Source organism: Lytechinus variegatus, chromosome 4 (genome assembly GCF_018143015.1).
Source record: "Lytechinus variegatus isolate NC3 chromosome 4, Lvar_3.0, whole genome shotgun sequence".
Classification (NCBI taxonomy): domain Eukaryota; kingdom Metazoa; phylum Echinodermata; class Echinoidea; order Temnopleuroida; family Toxopneustidae; genus Lytechinus; species Lytechinus variegatus.
Genome location: NC_054743.1, coordinates 30,257,549 through 30,280,771, shown reverse-complemented (window position 1 = coordinate 30,280,771; position 23,223 = coordinate 30,257,549). Strand labels below are relative to the sequence as shown.

Here is a 23,223-nt window from a genome sequence, read left to right as displayed (position 1 = left end):
TAAAATGGATATGTATCTCACTGAATAAATGATGCGAGCGCGAAGCGCGAGCTGAAAATTTTTGATATTCAGACCTAAAAAGGGGCATTATAAGAATTTTTTGTAATGATACGTACCCGCCTCGCTAAACAGACAATGTGAGCGCGAAGCGCGAGCTGAAATTTTTGTATATATTGACCCCAAACGGGAAATATATTTTAGGAATCCATTAAGAGCATACATATCTCAGCATAGTCATCTAATGCTAGTACCATCCATTGCTGATTTTGTTAAAATTACATCCAAACACATTTAGCACTTTTTGTAGACATGGTAATCATGATTATCATACACATCTCTAATACAATACTGCGAGCGCGAAGCGCGAGCTGAAAATTAAGGAAATTCAGTCCTGAAGAGTGGCATTATATGGCGTGTTTGCAGTAATTCGTACGTATTTCACTAACCAAATGATGCGAGCGCGAAGCGCGAGCTGAAAATTTTTGAAATTGAGATCAGAAAAATGGACATTGAAAGGACTGATTTTAGAATTCATGAAGAGTAGACATCTCGCCAGTCAACTAATGCGAACGTTAGCACGGACAGGAAATGTTTTATATTAAGACCTTAAATAGGGCAATCACTTTAAGTAGTCATGAAAAAGAAGAAAATGTTACTACATGAAATAATAATAACTCGATTAGCGAGGAAATATTTTTGGTGTACAGTATATTGATTTGAAAACGGGAGGTTTTAGTACAACAGGATTATATATCTCGTTAAACAGTCTATGCGAGCACCAGAAGCAATAAAGACATATGCCCTGAGCAAATAATGTTTCATAAAGTTATGAAAAATGCTTCTTATGTAATATAACATAATTATTCAATTCAATTATTTTATTTTTCACTTTCAATTTCATATTTACAATCATGATACAATTGACAGAGTAACATATTATAACTACATTTGAAGTACATAAAAATAAATAACATTCTAAAATTACAATAGACAATCATCTCTAATATAATGTAACATTTATAATGAACATAATTTATTCATTCCCACTACGTTTCTCTTCTTTTCTCCCTCTTTTTCTCCTTTTCCCCGTTTTTTTTTTGGCCAGCCGATTGGGGGGCACGTGCCCCCATATCCCCCGTAGTTACGCCACTGGTGTTACCGAACTGTTCCCTCCATGCCGACATGCATAACCTCAAAATTCGCTCTGACATCACACAGTAATGATCAATATAATGCAAATATATTGTTAGAGATAAGATTTTATCAGATTTTGAGATATGTCTTTCATATGAAATTAGCATGCACCAAGGTAACAATCGAGAATGCAGCGTGTCTCATTATACCTAAATAGTATCTTGGGTCATCCGTGCTAACTACCAACAGGCAATTAAGGGACATCGGGAAAGTTCACTGCCCTAAAGAAACATTAATGGTTGATAGAGCGTAACTGGACTTACTCTCTTAAAGGTCAAGTCCACCTCAGAAAAATGTTGATTCGAATCAATAGAGAAAAATCAGACAAGCACAATGCTGAACATTTCATCAAAATCGGATGTAAAATAAGAAAGTTTTGACATTTCAAAGTTTCGTTTATTTTTAACAAAGTAGTTATATGAACGAGCCAGTTACATCCATATGAGAGAGTCGATGATGTCACTCACTCACTATTTCTTTTGTTTTTTATTGTTTGAATTATACAATATTTCAATTTTTACGAATATGATGACTAGGACCTCCATGCCTGTAGCACAAAATGTTAAAATAATGGAATTCCACGTGTTCAGGGAGGAATGAAACTTCATTTCAAATGACAATGACGAGAAAATCAAAATATTTCATATCCCATATAATAAAATACAAAAGAAATAGTGAGTGAGTGATGTCATCAGTTCCCTCATTTGCATACCGACCGAGATGTGCATATAACTGTTTTGTGAAATGAAGCGAAACTTTAAAATATCATAACCTTCTCATTTGACATCAGATTTTGATGAAATTTTCAATGTTATGCTTGTTGAATTTTTCTCTTTTTATTCAAATCTGGTTTTTGTTGGGGTGGAATTGTCCTTTAATTGCGATTCCCATCATTCTCTCTTCCATTTTCACCCGTTTCTCTCCCTCTCCCTCCTCTCTCTCACCCTCCTCCATTCATCCCTCCCTCTCTCTTTCCTTCTTCCTCCCTCCATCGCTCTCTCTTTTTCTCGGACATAAAATGCATCTTGCATCACCCAAGTTCTCTTCCCTCGCCCCCCTTTTTTGTCTCATTCTTATGTATTCTCCTCGCAACTCTGGCATTCTAAAACTGCCCACTCTCTTCTATCCCTTTCCAACTTTTCCTCCTTTCACGCTGCCCTCCCGTGTGTGTATGATATTCCTCACTCGACAATATCTATCGATCTTATATTAACGCTCAAGAATGATAAAAAAAGTAAAGGAAATAATATAAATGCCTCAACTGCAATGTGTTAACTCGTATATTTGTGAACAAACTCAAGTTTCACTATCTCTAAATTAGAAACAAGGAATTAAAAAAATAAAAAAATAATGATATTGTTTCCTTTTCAAGACAATTGAATTATTTCAATACGTTGAACATTTTAAATCCATAAGAGAGCCAATCAAATAGAAGAAGTGAAAGAACAAAAAATATTTACTTCGAAGCTGGTTTAGGTCAAGGATAATTCATGCTCACTTACATTTAACATGTTTTCTAAGATTCTGATCGATTTAAATATTAGCGCTGAAGTTTTACTGTTGATCTCAAAATCAACATATTCACGATGTAGAATTACAGAGGAAAGGTTAAACTTACATAAAGGTAAAATAGTGGAGCAGGTTATAATTATTTCAAAGCCATTCCTGATTTTCTCTTGTTCTTCAAATAAAGTAATATAAAACAAAATACAAAACAAGTATAGGTATGAAAATAAAGTTCCTTATAAGAAATGACGAGTGTCTCTATTATCTGTCAACTTTTAACCTTTTAAACTTCATTTCAAAGTTGATTTTAATTCCCGAATTCTATACAATGCAACAGCAATCATTAGATCAACACTAGTGAAAACATTAATTTATCCATTCGTATAAAATCCGCAATGTATAGTTTATAACATTAAGATATTTGGATGAGTGGTCATAATTTTTATGAGACATTTGCAAAAGCAATAAATGATGTACATCGGCAATTTCTCCAAGACTATAAGATGATTATTTTGTTTTCCATGCAGGTTTATTATTATTTTTTTAAATATTTTGTCTAACATTTCTCCTTGGTTGTGTGATTATTATAATAGATATATCGTATATTTGGTACACATTCGGGTTGTTTGAACGATTAACGATATTGTATAAATTCCGACACTGCTTGTGAACCAAAGAATTTTTTTTTCTTCAAAATGATGTCATATTTATAATATCAAGTAGCACAATTGACCGGTCATGACCAGCTTCAATCGAAAAAATGGGGTGTATATTAGAAATATATTACTACGAGGGGCAATGAAAAAGTAAAACGCAGGGCCCGCTTGAACAACATACGAAGGGGAACGTATTATTGAAATGGTCCAGTAATACTTGTATGAAATATGTAAGGAGATGGGTTTAACATAAACTTTGTCTGACATGTCCCATCCAAGCTTGGTTGGAGTTCCGTTTATATTCATGATATTTGTACAGTTCTATCTTGAGGCGTCGGTTTTGTTGACCAAGATGAATGAGTGGGACTGTATCACCAACTTCCAAAATGAAAAAAAAATCTTTTATGCGTATTTTTCATAACCGTTGTCGATTCCTTTTATGACACAGCAAGCAAATACCATCGTTATAATCTGTAAAATGATAGGGAGAAAAAAAAAGAAAAATTTAGTTTTAGCGAGATTTAAGTTGGGTAAAAATGATCTTGAAGAGCCTTTTATCATAATCGGACTCGAATCATTAAGAAAAAATGACAAGATTGACGCGTCGTATATCTTTTATATTGTTATGTATGCTTAATACCTTTGTTGGATATCAACGTTGTATAAATAATAATTATAGGCCTTATTCATACAGTTTTATTGATATTTTTCTTGTGATGTATTTATTTTACAGAGCTAAAAAATTAACTAAATTGCAATAAATCAAGGGAAAAAGGTAAGAATATCTTAAATGACAGGATTTTCATTGTGTTAATGAATTGCTTGTCCAGCCTAAAAATTTTCACATTATTAATATGATCGTCTTTTGATGTATAATACCAAATACCCAACATTCAGATATTTAGATCATTCACAATGATTTGTCAAACAATATCTTTATCTCTGTCTTAATTGATCACGTTGATGGTCCAAAATCCATTCCTTGCTATGAATATCATACAGAGTCATGGTAAACATATTTCAACAATAATATTTAACTAAATTTTTGAAAGAAATATTTGATGAAAATACATCCTGTATAGACGATAGTAGCATCACATTATGCGTTACTAATTGTAGGTTGGTTTGCAAAGCTTTACAATTATACCATACTGTATTTCGCAAAATTGTCACCGAATTGCTTCTTTCGTTCTTCTGTTTTCTCAAGTTTTTAAATGTAAGAAAAACTGTGAATGATACTATACCTCAAAAATAAGAAGACCGAACGCTGCTCCTCCTATAGCAAGGTAATGATTCTTGATGGTGTCTTTCGTGGCATGCACACAACCCTTTCAGAAAGAGAAAAAATATATATATATATGCATGTTTACAACTAAAATCAAGAGACTAGAAATAGTATATCACAAAGGTGGAAATAAAAGTTTTAGCTAAAAAATAATGACAAGTCGCGTAATAAAATGATCTCCTATAATGGTTTTAGAAACCGATGTTGAAACAATATTTTTGATTGGATGGTATATAATCAAACCAAATTTAAACGTACCGGGTTCCTCTTTTCAATACTCGGCTATCCTACTTATTCCATTTGCCCCTTAAATCCTTTCATTTTTCCTTCTTTTTTGACACTATCATTTTTAATATGTTCTTATAAAACTTAAAAACCATGCCTCCTGTTGCAAAACCTCGACTGTATTACCATGAAGCTTGTAATAGCTCCATGGTATTACTCACTTCTGTCCAGATAGCACGTTGATTATAAGGGTTTCCTTTAGGTCCACTGGTATCGCACCCTGGCTCTTTACAGCACGATCCTGGTACAGCCAACCCTTCTTGCAGGTGCTTAGAAGTCTTGTAATCCCCGTATCCAGTAGCACCGCAACAATGAAACTAAAAAAAAATTGGTAAGAAATGACAAAGTACGTTAACCCTTTTTTCCATATTACAACTGTTACTTACTTTTTCTGACCGACAATTGTCATAGCTATAGATATTTTAAAGGATGATTAATATAAAAAATCAAATTGATATTTCTTGAAGAAATGTAGTAGTTTGCATTACATATACATCGAACGTATTTCGCCAGTGCAGCATACACCTCGCCACAAAAAAGTAGAGGTCAACAAATCAGAAGTAGAACTATTAGATTGCCTATTTTAGCATATGACATTCAATATTAAAGCAATAATTGAAGCAAAACTTGGCATTAGAATTAAAGAATCTTCTACTTTTCACTTTGGAGCCCTAAAACTTCCCAAAGGCGATGTGGCATGAATGAAAGTCGCAATATTAATGGAAAGTTAAAGAAAAATTATAATTTTGAAAAGCACATGTTTAATTTCCTCAAACAATTATGGAATTCGAATCAGATAGATGTAGTTAAATTGAAAAAAAAAAAATGTTTGGTTAAGCTATTTTGCCAACTGGAATGACGATCTTAAATTACCGTGTTAGTATATATTCAACGTTGCTTTCAGCAAAATGGCCCAGCAATTAAACATTTCTCAAAATTACAAATTATTTTATCATAATTTTAAGTTACTAAATAAATGTTAAGTTATATTACCGTTTTCTGAACATCATCGATCACTTCGGTTGTGCCTTCTTTCAAACCATAATTCTCATTGATAGACTCTTGCATGCCCTTCGTCATACTATCCTCGATCTATAGAGAGGCAGAGGGAGAGAGGGGGTGGGAGAATGAGACAGAAGGAAAGAGGAGAGAAGTGTACGAGGGAGTCACAAATGGAGGAAGAGAATAACATAAAAAGTTGAAGATGGGGAGGACGAGAAAGAGGGAAATATTAAAAAAGAAAGATAAACAAAAAAAATAAGTGAAAACGAGGATAAAATTAGATATTTGGATGTTTGTAATCATGATCATGATGATGGCAATGATGATGATAATGATGATAATAAAAATAATGATAATAATAATGATAGTAATAAATAATAACAATGAATAGACAAATGAATAAAAAGATAGATAAATGAATGAAAAATAAAATAATAATAACAATAATGATAATAATACTAATAATGACAATAATAACATGATCATAATAATTATAATAATTATAATAAAATAATAATGATACTTATAATGATAGTAGTGATGATAATAATGTTAATAGTATCCATAATAATCATAAGAATTTGTAATTATTCAAATCATTTTATTATGTGAAACAAATTAAGTTATGGTACCTTTAAAAGACATGAATCAATTTTCAAGGGGTTATTGAATCCTTCACCAAGTTTAATTATGTTCTCGACAGGACAAACATGAAAGAACTCATGTCTTTCAATGGCAATGGTGACTTGAGTAGTTTGTGAAGGAGCAAGATATTGCAGATCAAGTAAAATTAATTAAAAAGTTCTGAAGCGAGCAAAAAGCAAAAATTTCCACTTTTTTATTAAAATATCTAATTTTGTGATATTGACATAATACTCAGAAAATGATATCATATTTCGTTTTCTATGTTTTCTGTTACTTTTTCTTTCCACTTTTTTTTCTTGGTCATGATTTTTATATGCCACTGTTTAAAGGCACCATAACCTTTGTTACACACAATTAAAGGATTTGAACAAACGAACACGCTCTCCCATATTTCGGGGGGGGGGGGGGTTTGCCTAAAGAAGGAATATAAAGCTAAAAGAGAACATATAAAAAGGAACAACAAAAGAAATATTCAAGCAAATAAGCAGATTCGGAAGAGAATTTTGACAGGATAATCCGAAAATTATGAAAAAGATAATGAAAGGGTTAAGAGGAAGTCTGCTGATTAGCAAGAAGTCCGACCATCCTATTTATCATTTTATGCCAATTTGGCGCAAGCCTCCTTTTTAACCCCAGACAAAAACATTCCGTGTTCGCTCAAGCATGAACGAAACTAAACTATTTTAATGGCATTTGAAGGATAAGACTTCAGAGCACACATTGACACCAAGATATAGAGATCATAATTTGAAACAAAAATTTTATAGACTTTTCAAATCTATCCCGTTTTTTTTATACGCACTGTAAAATGGGCTGGTTTTTAGAGAATTGATAATGGAATAGTGTTAATGATTACAACGAAAAACAAAATACTTACATCACCGCTAAACACAAATGTAACGATCCCCAAAGACCCTTCAGCCAATACTATCAGCAGAACAAAGAAAAAGTACTGCAGAAAGATAATGCAATAAGATAAGGCATCTTTGGTTAAAAGATGAAATGAGAGAGTTTTGCCAATATTCAAAGAAATGTACATTACTCACTTGAAAATTGACAAAATAATATTAACCAAACATCCTTATACAAATATTGGGTACATATCGGATGGATAAAGTCACAGAGCAGCTCCACCATGCAAATAATCGTTATCATTATTGTGATTGATATCATCAACTTCACCAAAGCTTACCCACCAGCATCACTATACCAACATTATCACATGACCACCAAATTTGTCACAATATATGGTAGTCTTCTTTATTATGTTCATGGTCATCATCAGGATCGTCGTCTTATCCTCCTAGGGATCCACCTACTCTTCCTCATCATCTTTGCCATGCACTTGATCATCATTATCCCCATCATCTTTATCATCATGACCATCAACCTTTCCATCACTACCGTCATCATCAGCATAAACAATTCAGAAAATCAAAAGGGAGGGGGCGAAGAGATCGAGTTTGTCGACTTAAGCATTTTCTTCATTGAAAACTGAACGCATTTGTTTACAACTTTGGTGAATTTATTGAAAATTTTATAGTAAAAAAATGTTTCCAAAATTTCGGGGGGGGGGGGGGACTTGCCCCCTTCCCTCAATGCAGCGTCCAGCCTCCCCCCCCCCATCATGCCAATGACGTTAGATGTTCAAGAAGGCTTTCGTTTAGTGTAAATTTGCCAATTATCATTCTTACCAGTTTAAGAAGGCAAGAGCTCTCTTTCATGGCGCCACAACATCCTGAGAATCCGACCACAAAAATGAACAAACCGATACCGATAGCGATCCACGATACTGTCAGAATGGCGTTGTCTGCAAAGAGATCTTCGTAGTCATTGTGCTTAGCAGCAACATAACTTCCCCCACCAATCAAGACGACACCGCATAGCTGTTAAGTGGAAGAAAAAATGATAGATTTATTATATGTCCTTTGGATTTTCCCAAAACTTTCTGCAAATCGATTTTTCCTCTGACTTCTGTGTGACAGAATCCATAATCGTGTCTGAATGGATTAAGGTGTGTTTTACCTGACAAAACATATCAAGACTTCAAAAAAGGAAAACAACAATCTTAACGGACGATCCGGGATGGAAATATTTATATCTAAATAAAGTAAAATTCACAAAGTAAAGTGCTGCAAATTTCATCCTAATGTGATAACAAATAGCGAAGTTATTGAATTTTAAGATTTAGCAATATATTGTGAAATCAGTTATATGCACATCATCATGAATATTCATTAGATGGACTGATTACGTCAGATCCCCACTTTCCGTTTTCTTGTGTTATTACATGAAATCAGATTTTTTATTTTTTTCATACATGTGTGAATGATATGTCTCCCTTGTAATGAAATAAGTTGCAGCAATGAATATCTAATGCACTTTTAACCGGTTGTTATCCCCATATTTCTCGTTCTTGAAGGGGGAAAATGAATAAAATTTCAAAGAATAAATGCAAAGAACAAGTGAGTATATGACATCATCAGTTTGCTTATTGAATATTCATGAAGACGTGCCTGAACTGTTTCACCAGAAATGCCATAACTTTGTTGCTTCTTGTCCGATTTTGATCAAATTTTGAGTGTTTTGGTTGTCTGTTTTTTTAACTGTTCAAATCGTAATATTTTCAGGCTGATATACCCCTTTAAAGACTTCTACAACCATTCATCCGTGACAAATTAACGTAATTCAACAGTTTGAAACTGAAACACAATGAAGGGTAAATCACCTCACAACACAGGTGACGAAACAGGCATTTGGGAAATCTTCACTTCAATGCAAGAGAAGAATTCTGAACAGTTTGATCGTCTAATTTTTTTAAAGAAATTAATTGTTAAGGTTAGCTTGTGAGTAATCTCAGTGTTTTTATCATATTGTTGGGTTGGAAACTCAAGGCTTATAAACAATGTTTAACAAATGCTAACACCTAACATGCAATAGGAACTGTTTCTGCTGTCATATTTCCTCCACGGCGCCCGTATGGCGAGTCGAACATTGTCGCGAACGGCCATTTTATTCATTTGTATTTTTTAACGGCTGTTTTCGACTCGCTGTATGACCGCCATTGGGGAAATACGACGGCGCCATAAATGACAGTACATATATGTAAACCACCTCAAGTAAATGCTGCATGTATCCATAAGAGTATTATAACTGCAATGTTGATATAACTGAACCTACATGATATTGGATAAAGTATAGGCCCTACTCACCCAAAGACAGAAGTTGAAGATGAACAGGAAAAGTTTGGCAATCTTTGGCCCACAGCCCGCAACCATTTTGATTTTCAAATCTAGAGCAGCGACTGGAACGATCAGAAAAGAGTGAGCAACACAATGACCTTCTAAAGTGTCTCGAATAAAGCCAGATCAAGTGCCTCTGTGACAGTTGTTTCGAGGAGCTTCAAACAAACGATTCACATAGTCAGTGTGACCTGCTGGTTATGAACACCTTGCTACATCAGTTCCAATGCACTATCGGTCTAGCAGAGCGATGATATCGCCATGTCGTGGCGATGATATTGGCATCTAATGGCGATGATTAGGTAATTCGATGTTGGACTGTTTTTTTCCCACTGTTTGAAATGCTAAAGGGCAGCTCGTGAGCTGCAAAAATTTATCCTATTTAAAAAAAAACAGGGGGAATCCAAAAGGATTAGATAACCTCGGCCTAAACGAGTCAAATTAATGACATTATTTTATTTATTAATATTATTTTTATTCCCCTTTGATTACCCTTCTTGTATACATGTATGTAATTAATTAATGTAAATATGAATTTACATTTGATTATTTGAAGACAACAATTTTGGTTGTTGTTGCTGTTGCTGCTGATTCTACTCCTGCTATTTTTCTACCTTCCGCCTGTTTTCTTTTATTTTCTTTTTAACTCGGTATATTTACTATCGTATTGTTTAAGGGTAACATCAAGTTGCGTGTGACTTGGGCTACATCAGTCACGAGACACAAAAAAGCTGTCATCATATGCCGCATATGGAACACTGTGCAATTACAATAAACATAATTTTGCACGAGCCATTATGTTAATATTTGACTTATATTGTCGCAGACTTTTGTACATTAAAAATGCAAAGTACAAAGATCATTTATGGATATCTTTGTGCTCTGAATAGATGATGGGACTGTTTACATATAAAGCTGTGATAGGGATAATAATGTAGAGAAATAAAAATTGGCATCATGGATTCCCCCCCCCCCCTGCCCACACGCACACTTGTTTGTTATACAATTCTCATGGGCCATTTTGATAAAATTGAATGGGGATGTGTGCATCGAATAGGGTGTGTGTGTGTGTGTGGATCAGTAATTTAATGATTTTCTTCTGTTTGAATCGGGGTTTTGTGTATTGGGAGAGTTTGAATGTCGTTGATAAATTATCTACAAGTGATTTCTTTTAAATAATGTATTTGGGGTTATACGATTAAAGAAATGAATGATTTCAAATTTCAATTCAATTCAATTCTTTATTTCATTTCCATTCAAAACATAATAGAATGTAATATAAAGAAGTACAAATCAAGTACAATTTTATAGGGCATTCTTACTTCGTAAAACAGAAAAAACAGTATAATATAGATCATAAATGGAAATGAGGGGATCCACTAAAAAGCAAAGCTTGTAAAGTGTGGATCCCCCTTGGAAATGAAGAGATTATCGTTGACTTATTGTTATATGCGTACATGCATGTAGGAAAGAAAAAGAGAACAAAAGAAATCATATTGATGCAAACATAATTACTGAACAGAGCTTTTCACACAAAGATGTCTTCGTTGTAAAGGATATGTTGCGCAAGACAAAAGAAAAAACAGAAAGAGGGGATGACAAGACATAGAAGACAAGACAAAACAAGAGACAGGACAGTACAAGACAAGATAACTAGTTTTTTAAAAAGGAGGAAAACTAAGAATGGGAAAGGACTGACCATGAACAAGCTCGATCTGGTGAAATAACAAAAGATGATGTAACTGGACAATATCAGATGAAAAAAGATAATATCAGATGAAAAAAAAGATAAAACAATAAAAGTTAAAAATGTAAGGATTATAATCATGATAATGAAGTGTTAATTCCGTTGCGAAGAATTATAGGAATTAAGCAGAATAAGTTTGAGTTTACGTTTGAATAAATTTAAGGAGACACTGTCTTTAATATTATTAGCAAGTGAGTTCCAGAATTTAGGACCGTTGAATAGGAATGTATTTTTGGCCTGTAAAGTTCTGTAAAGTGGAATGTGAAGTTCGTCAGAGTGTCTCGTGGGGTAGTTATGATAAAATTGATTTTTAGGGAACATGGCATCAAAAATATGTGTAAGTGCATTATTATTATAACTATACATGAAGTTCCCTAACTGTAGTAAATACAGGTCTTTGACTTTCAGCAGTTTACTTTCTATAAAAAGTGGGTCCGTATGAGAACGGAAACATGTACTAAAAATAATACGAAGTGCTTTCTTTTGTAAAAGCAACAATTTATCTAATAAATATTGATGGGTATCCCAAATAAGAATCCCGTAATCTAAATAAGGCAAGATTAAGGATGAGTACAGCATGATCAATGATGTGGAGGGAATGCAAAATTTTAGCCTATTAATAATACCTATATTTCGTGAAATTATTTTGGATATATTTTCAACATGATTTTTCCAAGAAAGTTTACTGTCAACTGTTATTCCAAGAAATTTGGTGTAAGGTACCATTTGTAATGGGGTGTTATCAAACATAATATTCACCGGTAACTTGTCTATGGAATTAATAAATAACATGTATTTTGTTTTGTTAAGGTTCAAGGATAATCGATTGGCTCTTATCCATTCAGTAACATTAATATGTTCAGAATTGATAATATCAACTAAAGTTTGTGGATTTTGATGAGAAAAAAATAAGGTCGAATCATCTGCAAACAAGATAAGGGACAATATTTTGGATGATCTACAGAAATCATTTCAATAAATTGTGAAAAGAAGTGGGCCCAATAAGCTACCCTGGGGGACTTCACATTTAACATATTTCAAATTTGAGTTGTGATCTTTAACAAACACGTATTGTTGTCCGTTGAAGAAGTAGCTCCTGAACCAGTCCAAGGCCTTCCCTCGCACACCATAGTGAGATATTTTTTAATGATTTATTATGATTGCACCCCGCAATGGCCTAAAATAAGTTCACTTACTCTTATGTATGGAAAAATATAACTGGAGATATCCATTTTGCCCATACTGATATTTCCTTTTTTAGTGATTGTTCTTGTGTTTTATCAAAAATTACCTCACCGGTCAAAAACGAGATTCCCAAATGTGGAGGCATGTAAAGCACAGCATATACCAAAATTAACACCATATATTGATTCTCTCAATGCCATTTATTTGTGATTTCCTTTAGGGTTAATGATAAAAAGAGCAAATGAATTTATTAATATACCTAGATTACAATTTCTATTTCGTTTTCATATTATGAAATACTAATGTACATAATAAATAAAGAATTAAATCATTAGTGAATATGATAAAACCTAACCTTTTATCTCTGTTATCTGTAAGTACTTAATCAAATTTGACCTCGATCACCTCTTTTTCTTTCTCACCCACATCCACTCACTCAAACCGCAAATCCCATCCCCTTATATGTCTCTCTCACACACACACCCTAAAATCCAAATATATACACGCACAACACACACAGGGTCATGGAAACTATTTTTGGTGGGGTGCTGAAATTAATTTGACAAGCCAAAAAAAAAGTTTCACTACAAAATGAAGGCCGAGTCGTTTCCCCTAAAAAATTGACACCCCCCCAAAAAAATAAAGAAATAAAGGTTTCAACACAAATGTTTGTCTTTTTACTTACATTTCTAATTTTTTCACACCTAGCACAATTCTAGGGCCACGCACATACACTCTTTCATTTCTTCCCTTCCCCTCTCGAGCACATTTCTCGTTCCCTTCTCTCTTTCTTACTAGATCCTTTCTTTTCCTTCTCCGATTTTTCATTCCATTCGTGAATTCTGATGCATTATTTTTCATCTTTCTCTTAATTTAAAAACATTTTCATGAACCAACAATGCATTACCATGTTAATTAAATATAAAATACATAACAACCACTATTCTTGCATCTTTTGAATAGAAAATAATTTATTGTCAATCTCTTTTTTTCCAAACCTCTTGGATAATTGTTATTAAGATTTTTTATAAAACGGGTTCAAGGATGTAGCCAATGGTGAGTGCGTATTCAAGTCACGTGTTCATGCTTTAATTATGCGCAACCTTCCAGTCGTGCATTTTTCGTGCAGCACTGTGCATTTTTTGTGCAGCACTATGCAATTTTTGTGCAGCATTAGTTCCAATAGCACGTAAAAACTGATACGCGTTCAGTAAAAGAGGCTGGCTAGGATTTTGATGCGCTTACTTAGGCGCGCATAGTAGATACGCCTGTGATGTCATAATTGATAGTCTTGTGATCTCTTCGTCTGTGCGATCGTACACAAGTTGGAGGGATTTGAACAAGATTTCCATGAAAAATTCTTTTTGCCGACCCGTTTTATAAAACAATTAATGCACATTTTAAGATTCGTGATGTTAGTGACGATGCGAGCAACTCTCGGGCATTCACAATATTATGCAAAAGCACTCGGCGCAAGCGCCTCTTGCTTTCGCATAATTGTAAATACCCTCGAGTGTGCTGCATCGTCATAACACACTCATAAATGTGCATTCATTGTATAATATTGATTTTTCTTATCAAAGACATTCATCGCAAGTACAATAAAAACATAATCATTAGGATAAAATAAATCCTTTATACCGTACATGGTTAATTACAAAATCAATAGATGTGACCTTAATAAATTTATCCATCCTCGTTTAGATCTGCTGGTAACAGAAAGAGAACATCATTTATTCCTCCATGGGAAGTAAAATGAATTTCATATTCACATACATCTTTTTTTTTTAGATTGTGCTATACAAATAAAAAAAAGACATCAAACGTACAAATTCTCATGTTATTTCTGATGTATAGATACATTTGGTAATCGGAAGTTTGGGATCCGTATTATGTCTACCCAACATGGAGAAAAAAAATGGGTCTAAATTATTTTAAAATATGTTGCATGAAGTCAGAAACTACTGGGTCCTAATCAAAGCAACTATAAGGTAGATATAGGTGACTGATATAACAATTGCACACCGATCACTATGTCATTTATACATAGTTTTGTTTTGAGAGAGAGACTCAGAGACTTCATTTCAAAGGTAACTAATCTGATAAAATGCAAGATAATTTTAAATCTGAATGATCACTGTTCCTTGCCACTGAGACTTTTTAAACAGTTCGATATTAATATGTAATGCTGGAAGTATATATTTTGTATGTTATCATTTGATATCGTGGTTTGATTTATATACAGTCTTGACGTCGGTCGAACATTTTTGGCAAGTATAGAAAGACTGTAAATGATTACAACTGAATATGAAGCATATAAAACAATGAATCCTTTTTGTTAATCACTTTGACTTAATTCTTATCTGGTTGTATTTATACAATGATGTAGATGAAGCAAGAGACAGATATAAGGGCTCAAACGCGACATACATCTACAGACCTATGTACAGACATATTCACAAAGACTTTACAGTAATTCTATTTACAGAACCAATTATAAATCTCCACCAAAACTATCCATATCAATAAAACTATTGTCGTGTTTGACTTACTCTTATCAAACTTTTTTTGTGTTGACAAGATAGCCTCACCATGAAAGAACACCCTCTCCTGATTTTTTTAAAATGAAATTCAACTTTTATTAATTATTATAACATACAAATATATACGGCTTTTCGCAAAGCCGTGTTTCTTCTTTAAAAGGAATGTAAATTTAGCTTGTTTGATTTGAATTGTCATAAATGTATTCTCTGGAGTTTACCCTCGCCGTTTCAAGCGTCAATTATTTTCCCTTAGTGAAATGCCCATTAGGGAATACTTATTGTTTGGTGACTAGTTTATTTCATACTTTTAGAAAGCGTTTTCTTCCAGCTGTAGATTTATATTTAGAGAAAAATGTTCGGGACCCGTAAAAAAAAACAGAATTCAAAAGTTTTCGAGACAACACAGATAGTGGAAATCCGTAGGATTCTTTATTGACTCGATGTGAACGTCTTTGCCGACAGTCGATCTCCTTGATATCCTCCTCCACATCTTCGGCTTCAAAGAAATGAAAATATTTTTCTATGCATATTTATCATATCCATCCTTGTTGATGCCACTAATGACGCAGCAAGCAAACACCATAGTTAGGATCTGTAGAAAGAACAGTTAGAAAGAAATAAGATTATTTCAGTTTCATTTAGAGTACGATAATTTTTTTATTTGATTTTAATTCACAGAGGTAACAAATACATAACATATATTACAATACTTTGGTCATATAATAAGCAGTATTTAAAGGAATACATGCAGGCGACCGCTATCGTGAGCGTTTAGGCTTGATATTGATGGCGGCCTCATGAAAGGTACATGAGTTTCTAAATTGGTCAAGTAGGTGCAATGCAGGTGCAGGTGTTGTAGGGAGCAGTTGATGTTTTAATTTGAAGAGTGTGGTGCACAAGATGGGATCATGTATTTTTTTAAAGATTATATAAAGATAAGATCAAGGAGTATATTGTTGAGCATGATTTGATATTGTCTGGAAAATTGTTCCAAATATCGGGACCATAATGTCGAATATATTTACAGGTTATATGTTCCGCATAGTAACCCCAATTTCTTCCAGCCAAAAGAGTCCAGTTATCCGATATATGCATAACAAAATCATAATGAAATTGATAAAATACCATAGACATGTACAAAAAATATATGGTCGTACATGTATATGCGACTTGACCATGATTACTAAAATGCCTTTCTATTCCGGATGTGCGTAAAAAATGAACAAAATAATTTTTTAAAAAGCCAAACAAATTTCAATTACAAGGGCATAATGAATTGTATTGATTTTCATTTAATTTTTCAAAACATCAACTTTGAATTTTGCTTCAAAATCATGAGTGATTGTTTTGAAAACATTCTTTTTTCTTCCATTTTCTTTTTTCTTGTATTCAAAGGAATTCATCTATATAAGATTGAATTACTCTCTCAATGACACGTATGTATTTCCCGATTTTTACCATTGTAGTATTGGCTACTGCAATGCCATCCGCTCATTGGTTATCATTCTAAGTAGAAAGATAAACTCTGAAAGCTATTTAGTGCAATCGATATGTCTGTTCACTTTCTTTCTATTTTCCAGTCACGAATTAAAGTTCTAGTCAAACATGACTGTAATAGTTCTAAAATGGTTATCCAACCATTATAACTAGTTTGTGTTAAGGGAAAGAGGGAAAAGGAGGAAAGACAGAGTAACATACCTCAAAGATGAGAAATCCGAACGCCACAGCTCCAATTATGATGTAATGATTCTGTATCGTATCTTTTGAAGCGTCCACACAACCCTTGAAAAGAGAGAGAAAACAATATTAAAAAATAGTGATCATGGTGTTGGGGGTGCATCTTGTCGATTTTAACGTTTAAAAAGCTTTCTCGTTACTTTCATAAGATTTGCGTTTTCTCCTTATACATTTAGTGCCTATGTATACATATGAACTGTAAACTCTTACTCAAATTGATAGTAATCGTCGTATTCATTACAAATACCAACACAACCATACATCACCAATATAAACTTATTTGCGAGTTAAGAAGGGTGAATCAATTAACAAATTGACGAATAAAATTTGTTAGAGAATGCTTTATATATCGCTTTTGCCCAACATGCCATGTTGTGCACATCAATATTTTGTCTCATCACCTGGGATGTATGCTGGCAACCACTAGCGTATCTAAGGGGGGGGGGGGTAGAGGGGATAGATTGCCCCCCCTTGATGAGTCACAACTAATGCAAGGGACGTATCCCTGCCCCCCCCTGACGAGGCACAACTGATCCCTGACGGACCACAACTGGCTCCCTCCTTTGAACTTGAAGACCCTTTTTTCTTTGCTTGTCACTTTTTTGGCGGACGAATTGCTACCCTTTAGCAAGTCCTAGGTACGCCACTGCTGGCAACATGATGGTAATCAATCAACGAATACTGTTGTAAATATTGATTCATTCAATTAACAGCGCCAGGTAGGAATGACAGAGGTAACGATGGCCTAGGTAAATTTGGCATGCTACACCTACAAGGAAAATGAAACTTTCCCGTCAATGTCAGTCATGTTGATCTCGATTGGTGCAGGCCTTTCAAGATTGTGAGTAGACGTTCTATTGCTCTACTTAATGGCAAATATACCAATTAGTAAATAAAGATACAACTCACATCTTTCCAAACAAGATCAGGGTCCGTCGGCTGACCTTTGGCTCCGATCGTGCAGTTGGCAGTGATTCCTGTGGTACTGTTCTTAGCGCAGCATGATTCGGGTACTGCTCGTCCCGTTTTAAGATGTTCCGAGTACATGTAGTCACTATATCCTTTGGCACCGCAACATTCAAACTGAGAATAGGAATGGATAAGACATTAATAAACAAACAAATTGGTCATGAAAGGATATTAAACAGTCCTGAACAGGCACTTGTCATTATCATCTATAATTATCATCATTATCATTGTCGTCTTGTTCATCGTCATCATCATTGTCGTCGTCATCATTATCGGCATCATCAACAGCAGCAGCAGCATCATAGTCATCAGCCTCATCACCATCTTCTTCATCATCATCATCATCACCACCACCACCACCAAAATGATTATGGCTTATCACAAGCATGACAATTGTTTGGAAATTAATCCTGGAATATGTGACAAATGGAAGTAGCTATTGGGGACTTAATCGTGTTAATCGTATAAATTACAGGACGGAAATCTCCCTGATAAAGCCAAATTCTTCTTTTCAACAATTGACCAACCGTTCCCCTTCGATGCATGAGGCAACGATAGTCTGAAGTGCATTTCATGGCGTTAATACAACTAAATTGTGTTGGTTCGATGAGGAGAAGAAGACATCACAACCCTCTTATAACTAAGAACTAGGTCTATATGCTCCATAAAATTCTATATAAAAATTCTATTTAATGTTTGGTGTTCTTGGGAACATTCACGTCCTGTAACGTTAAATTCTTCATATTTTAAAGGGGCCATACATAAGTTTAAAAACATGTTCGTCTTACCAATTTTTGGATGTCATCTACAGCTTCCGTAGCCCCTTTATTTAGACCATAGGTTTCGTTAATTGATTGCAGCATACCATCTTCCAAACTCTGCTCAATCTGTTATATGACAATGAAAGATTGATTAATTACACACCTTTCACAACTTGCAATACATGGAAATCCATTACTTTGAGAGGATTACCCATTAACTACATGGTATCAAAAGCTTGTTGTCATGGTTGTTCCGCCTCATCTACGTTGGTTACACCATGGACCTATACTCTGAGTAGTGGGTCTATGGTTACACTCACCAGTACATAGTAAAATGCCAGGAATTGTAATAAATCCCCGGAAAATACGGTTATTTATAATGTCTATAATAATTTTCTCTTCGCCCCAGGTTTCTTTTTCAATTTATTCTTTGCCTGTCTCGAACAATAGACCAGTTCGTAGTTGCTTCTGGACAATTTTGGTCAAATGACCTTTTTTTTCTTCTTTTCATTATGATAGACAGATTTCAAAGCAAGATATTACGTAAGCTTGCCTTACATAGCAGGATGAAGAAATTGAATAGACCAGGTGACTAGAATAGCACACAAATGAACACTTTATAAAGGCAATTGTTGCATTCCTACTTTGAATGCATATCATAGTATGTTGCACAATGTACTTGGCAAACTGTGAAATACCAGTCGTTAGTGGACGCATTGTTGTTTTTTGCGGATGTAAATGAATACCACTATTCAAAAGAATATATGAATAATCAAGACATCAAAGTTGGTGCTTATCTCATTAGATTTTAAACCACATGGTCACTTTAGTACAAATGACCTTCCTCTGATCATGCGTAGAATCTTTTGATCATGCCCAGAAAGGAACTACGAACTGGCTTATTCACTATTAAAATTTTCATAAGTTTAATTAGTCCACTTGATCAATATAATCATTGAATATTCCCATTTTTTAATGGTTTGCGATGACTTTTTTCTTCTGGAATCTGGAATTTAATGAAGAGCCATATGATAAAAAATGCATGCATAATTGCATTAAATCTTATTTCTCTGAGAAAACTGCTTCCTTTATAGAATTTATATGGCGCTACCTATGGCGCAGCTTCTCGTATGTGACGTTACCAAACTGAGAACTATGAAAATGAATAACAATGTTAATCTCTGGTGGATTTTTTGAAATTCTTCATCAATACGTTTCTCTCTTTTTTTTGCTTTTATTAAAACAAACTTCACACCATTCTCCTTCACGAATGAATAAATAGACTTACATCATCACTGTAGACAAACGTTAGAATTCCCAAGGCAGCCTCAGCAAGAACGATGATGAGAACAAACATGAAATACTGTAAAGAGAATAAAAAATGAATGTCTTAAAATGTAGTTCCACTTTTCAAAATGTTGCTAACGTCTGGTTAACAAAATAGGCCTACAACAAAATAAAAATGACAATGTCAACATGATCATTTTAATCATTATCACAATCATTATCTTCATCATCGCCATCATCGTCATCGCCATCATCAACATCCATCATCTTGATCCCAGTCATCACCCTCATCAACATCATCATCACCATTACCTGCGTCATCACTATGCGTCTGCTTTATTTGAATTGGTTACGCCCCTTACCATTTTCAGGAGACACGAGTTCTCGCCGATGGCCCCGCAGCATCCCGCAAACCCGACAATGAAAATGAAGATCCCGATCCCGATCGTCGTCCATGATACCGTCAGGATGGTGTCCTCTGAGAAGAGATCCACATAGCGTTTGTACTCAGCTGTCACATAAGCGCCTCCAGCGATCAGGGCAATACTGCAAACCTATATAAGATAATTAGAATAAAATTTTCATGGCATATGTTTTCAAGGATACAATTTATCCATGCCCGTATACAAGGCACTACCAAGAAATGTTAAAAATCCTTCAATTCCCCTTTAGAATATGCAAAACTGCCCCCATGACATGTTCGGTCGCTTCACTCTATCGCTTTCGAATTTCAGCCATTATTACGCGTTTTACACCTTCCACCGGAAATAGTTAGGATTTTAAGAAACGTTTTCCTTTATTTGTCTTTCTTTTGAATTTTACTTTTGATATAACCCTATAAATATTCATCTTGTTAATATCATGAAGTTTAAAGATTTGTTTTATCAAGAATAACACAATGATCTGATCGTGAATTTGTTTCGTTTTATTTCCATCAGGATATTTTGATTTCAGTAACACGACATAAATATGATACTGATATGATATGCGATAGCAAATGAATACACCATACGCAGATAGGAAAAGGTCAAGTAATGCGAAATGTCGGCAGAACTTGTTTGATATTTTAAAGTAACAAATGCGGTAAATTTGTTGTCATGTAATTCAATGGTAAAAAATTATCATAAAAAGATCATCTAAGGACTTTTTGCGGTATAATCTAATTAGCATGACAATTATTACTCCATCCAGCCATGATAAAAAAGAAACACGCTCGCTTTATTTGTTACCCAGCCACAAAAGCACAGAATATAAACGGAAATTACAGAGTGGTGGGACGGGTGGAGTAGGGATTATAAAGCCGATACCGAAAAGAATTTAAAAAAAAGGAGAAATCATTTATTGTTTCAGGTTTGTCTGTGTTTGTACCATTTCCTGCCTACAAGATAAGGTGTGTTAAGACTAACCTGCCATTATACATGTAGGTCTGTGTGTTTTAGAGACCTATGTGTTCTATATAGTGCTGCTGAAGTTTGACGTAGTGTTAGATTGTAATAAAATGGAAATTAAACGAACCGGAGTCTGAGGGGGTATAATGGTACGTAAAGACCATCAGAAAAACTCTTCATTAAGGGGGTGGATTCACCGTTCCACCCCCGCCACCACAGCCTGAACGCACTTACACCAACGCGCTTTTTTGCACGTCCTGATGGAAGAGTGTTCTCGTGACTCGGTAAACGATGAAAGCGAAACTAAAGAACAGACCTCGTGATCGTTCATAAATTCTATGACGTCACCAAAACACATCCAACAATCATTGATTAGCATAATCCATGTAATCAAAGAAATGGTTTAGTATTCCACCTTAATGATTCAAAGAGCTTAACGCCAATAGTGAAAAATACAACCTAATAAAGCAAAAAAGTATAGTCCTACACAGTTATAAAAATATGATTGTAAAAAAATCAATGATTTTATTTAGGTATACTCACCCAAAGGCAGAAGTTCAAGATGAACAAAAAGCATTTAGCAATCTTTGGTCCACAACCAGCCACCATTTTGATTTGATTACGATATTTCTACTCCGAAGTAAGTAAATGTTCCAATGCAGAGCCTTCACTCTTCTTTGTAATGTATATGAATGCTTATATTCAACTTTGTCTATGATTGGAAACGAATGTGACTGGAGTTAAAAGGCGCGTAGAACTCCTTATATACCAGCGATATCTCACAGAATCACGATACGACTCCTGAGATCAAATAGTCTGAACTACAATATGTAATTTCCTTATATAGGAAGCGATGTAATGATCAGCGTGACTATGATAATATACACATACATGCATGCGAGGAATAAGCATTATATTACTCGAGTTCAAAGTCCATGTTTGCTAGGGTAGATGTCAAAGTGAAGATTTAAAGACATCATCTACGTGTGATTAAATGGATAAGTCTCGGTATGATCACGACAATCGGGGAGTTCTTGCACCGCAACGCAAAACGAATTTAAGAACACAGTAAATGCGTTGAAAATGCAAATCAAATCCTAATAAACAACTAGGAGGTCTTTGTCGAAGATTGGTGAACCATAACAGTAGTCTCGAAGCTGACGAAACTATATTGCAAAATATATCGCTAGTGCTTTGATTCACCAATATTCGACAGAGACTTCTTGAGTGGCTTTTGTCGTGAAAGGCATTTGCTATGTTCTTAAAGAGCGAAATAAGTGGTACATGTAGTACGAAAACTCCCTAGATATAGCGCTAAGACGCCGTGACTTGTGATATACTTGGTGCTCTTTTCCTCTTTATGATAAGATTTTCCATCTATATACTAATCATAATGTGCATGTGTATTTTAATGAAAATCTGGAAGAACGACTCTTCAGTCCCATGAATTTACCCTTCTAATTTGTTCCTTATTTGACCCCGATATTCATATAGTAATGAGCGAGGTAGAATTGTTAAGTGACATCAATTTAAAATTTGGTGATGTCACCCCTACCTCATAACTCCGAATTAAAAAGCAAGATGGCGGAATTAGGGTTAAGATTTGCGAAAGGCCTCACGAAGAAAATATACTTGTCATGATGTATGCTGCAGCTGAGAGTAGGACCTAATGACGACTACGAACAATCTTTCCTTTCGAATCCTTTATCCAAAGTTAATTGGAAACGTTACGGTTTTGTTTGAAGGAGTCGCACTTCCTTAAAGATGTTAAAACAGACACTTTGTTTCGAG

At 34.4% G+C, this 23,223-nt stretch overlaps 2 protein-coding genes across 2 annotated transcripts; both read right to left on the bottom strand.

Moving 5' to 3' along the window:
- Window positions 1-2,456: 2,456 nt before the first annotated feature.
- LOC121413816 (CD63 antigen-like) lies at window positions 2,457-10,088 on the bottom strand. Its single transcript, XM_041606780.1, has 7 exons — window positions 9,786-10,088; window positions 8,268-8,459; window positions 7,451-7,525; window positions 5,920-6,018; window positions 5,088-5,243; window positions 4,601-4,684; window positions 2,457-3,827 (listed from the first exon to the last, which is right to left on the bottom strand). The coding sequence occupies exons 1-7, from the start codon at window positions 9,849-9,851 to the stop codon at window positions 3,759-3,761; spliced, it is 741 nt and encodes a 246-aa protein (XP_041462714.1). The 5' UTR covers window positions 9,852-10,088; the 3' UTR covers window positions 2,457-3,758.
- Window positions 10,089-15,027: 4,939 nt separating this feature from the next.
- On the bottom strand, window positions 15,028-22,246 carry LOC121413815 (23 kDa integral membrane protein-like). The gene is made up of 7 exons (XM_041606779.1): window positions 21,976-22,246; window positions 20,407-20,598; window positions 20,046-20,120; window positions 18,785-18,883; window positions 17,937-18,110; window positions 16,989-17,072; window positions 15,028-15,882 (listed from the first exon to the last, which is right to left on the bottom strand). The coding sequence occupies exons 1-7, from the start codon at window positions 22,039-22,041 to the stop codon at window positions 15,811-15,813; spliced, it is 762 nt and encodes a 253-aa protein (XP_041462713.1). The 5' UTR covers window positions 22,042-22,246; the 3' UTR covers window positions 15,028-15,810.
- Window positions 22,247-23,223: the final 977 nt, after the last annotated feature.

Coding starts and splice junctions, on each gene's coding strand:
- LOC121413816 (XM_041606780.1), bottom strand. CDS start 9,851: ATGGTTGCGGGCTGTGGGCCAAAGATTGCCAAACTTTTCCTGTTCATC. Junction 7,526..8,267: donor GCTCTTGCCTTCTTAAACTG/GTAAGAATGATA, acceptor ATCTTTCTGCAG/TACTTTTTCTTTGTTCTGCT. Junction 4,685..5,087: donor AACGTGCTATCTGGACAGAA/GTGAGTAATACC, acceptor TCTTTCTGAAAG/GGTTGTGTGCATGCCACGAA.
- LOC121413815 (XM_041606779.1), bottom strand. CDS start 22,041: ATGGTGGCTGGTTGTGGACCAAAGATTGCTAAATGCTTTTTGTTCATC. Junction 20,599..21,975: donor TCTTGAACTTCTGCCTTTGG/GTGAGTATACCT, acceptor TATCTTATATAG/GTTTGCAGTATTGCCCTGAT. Junction 18,884..20,045: donor CGTTTGTCTACAGTGATGAT/GTAAGTCTATTT, acceptor GTCATATAACAG/ATTGAGCAGAGTTTGGAAGA.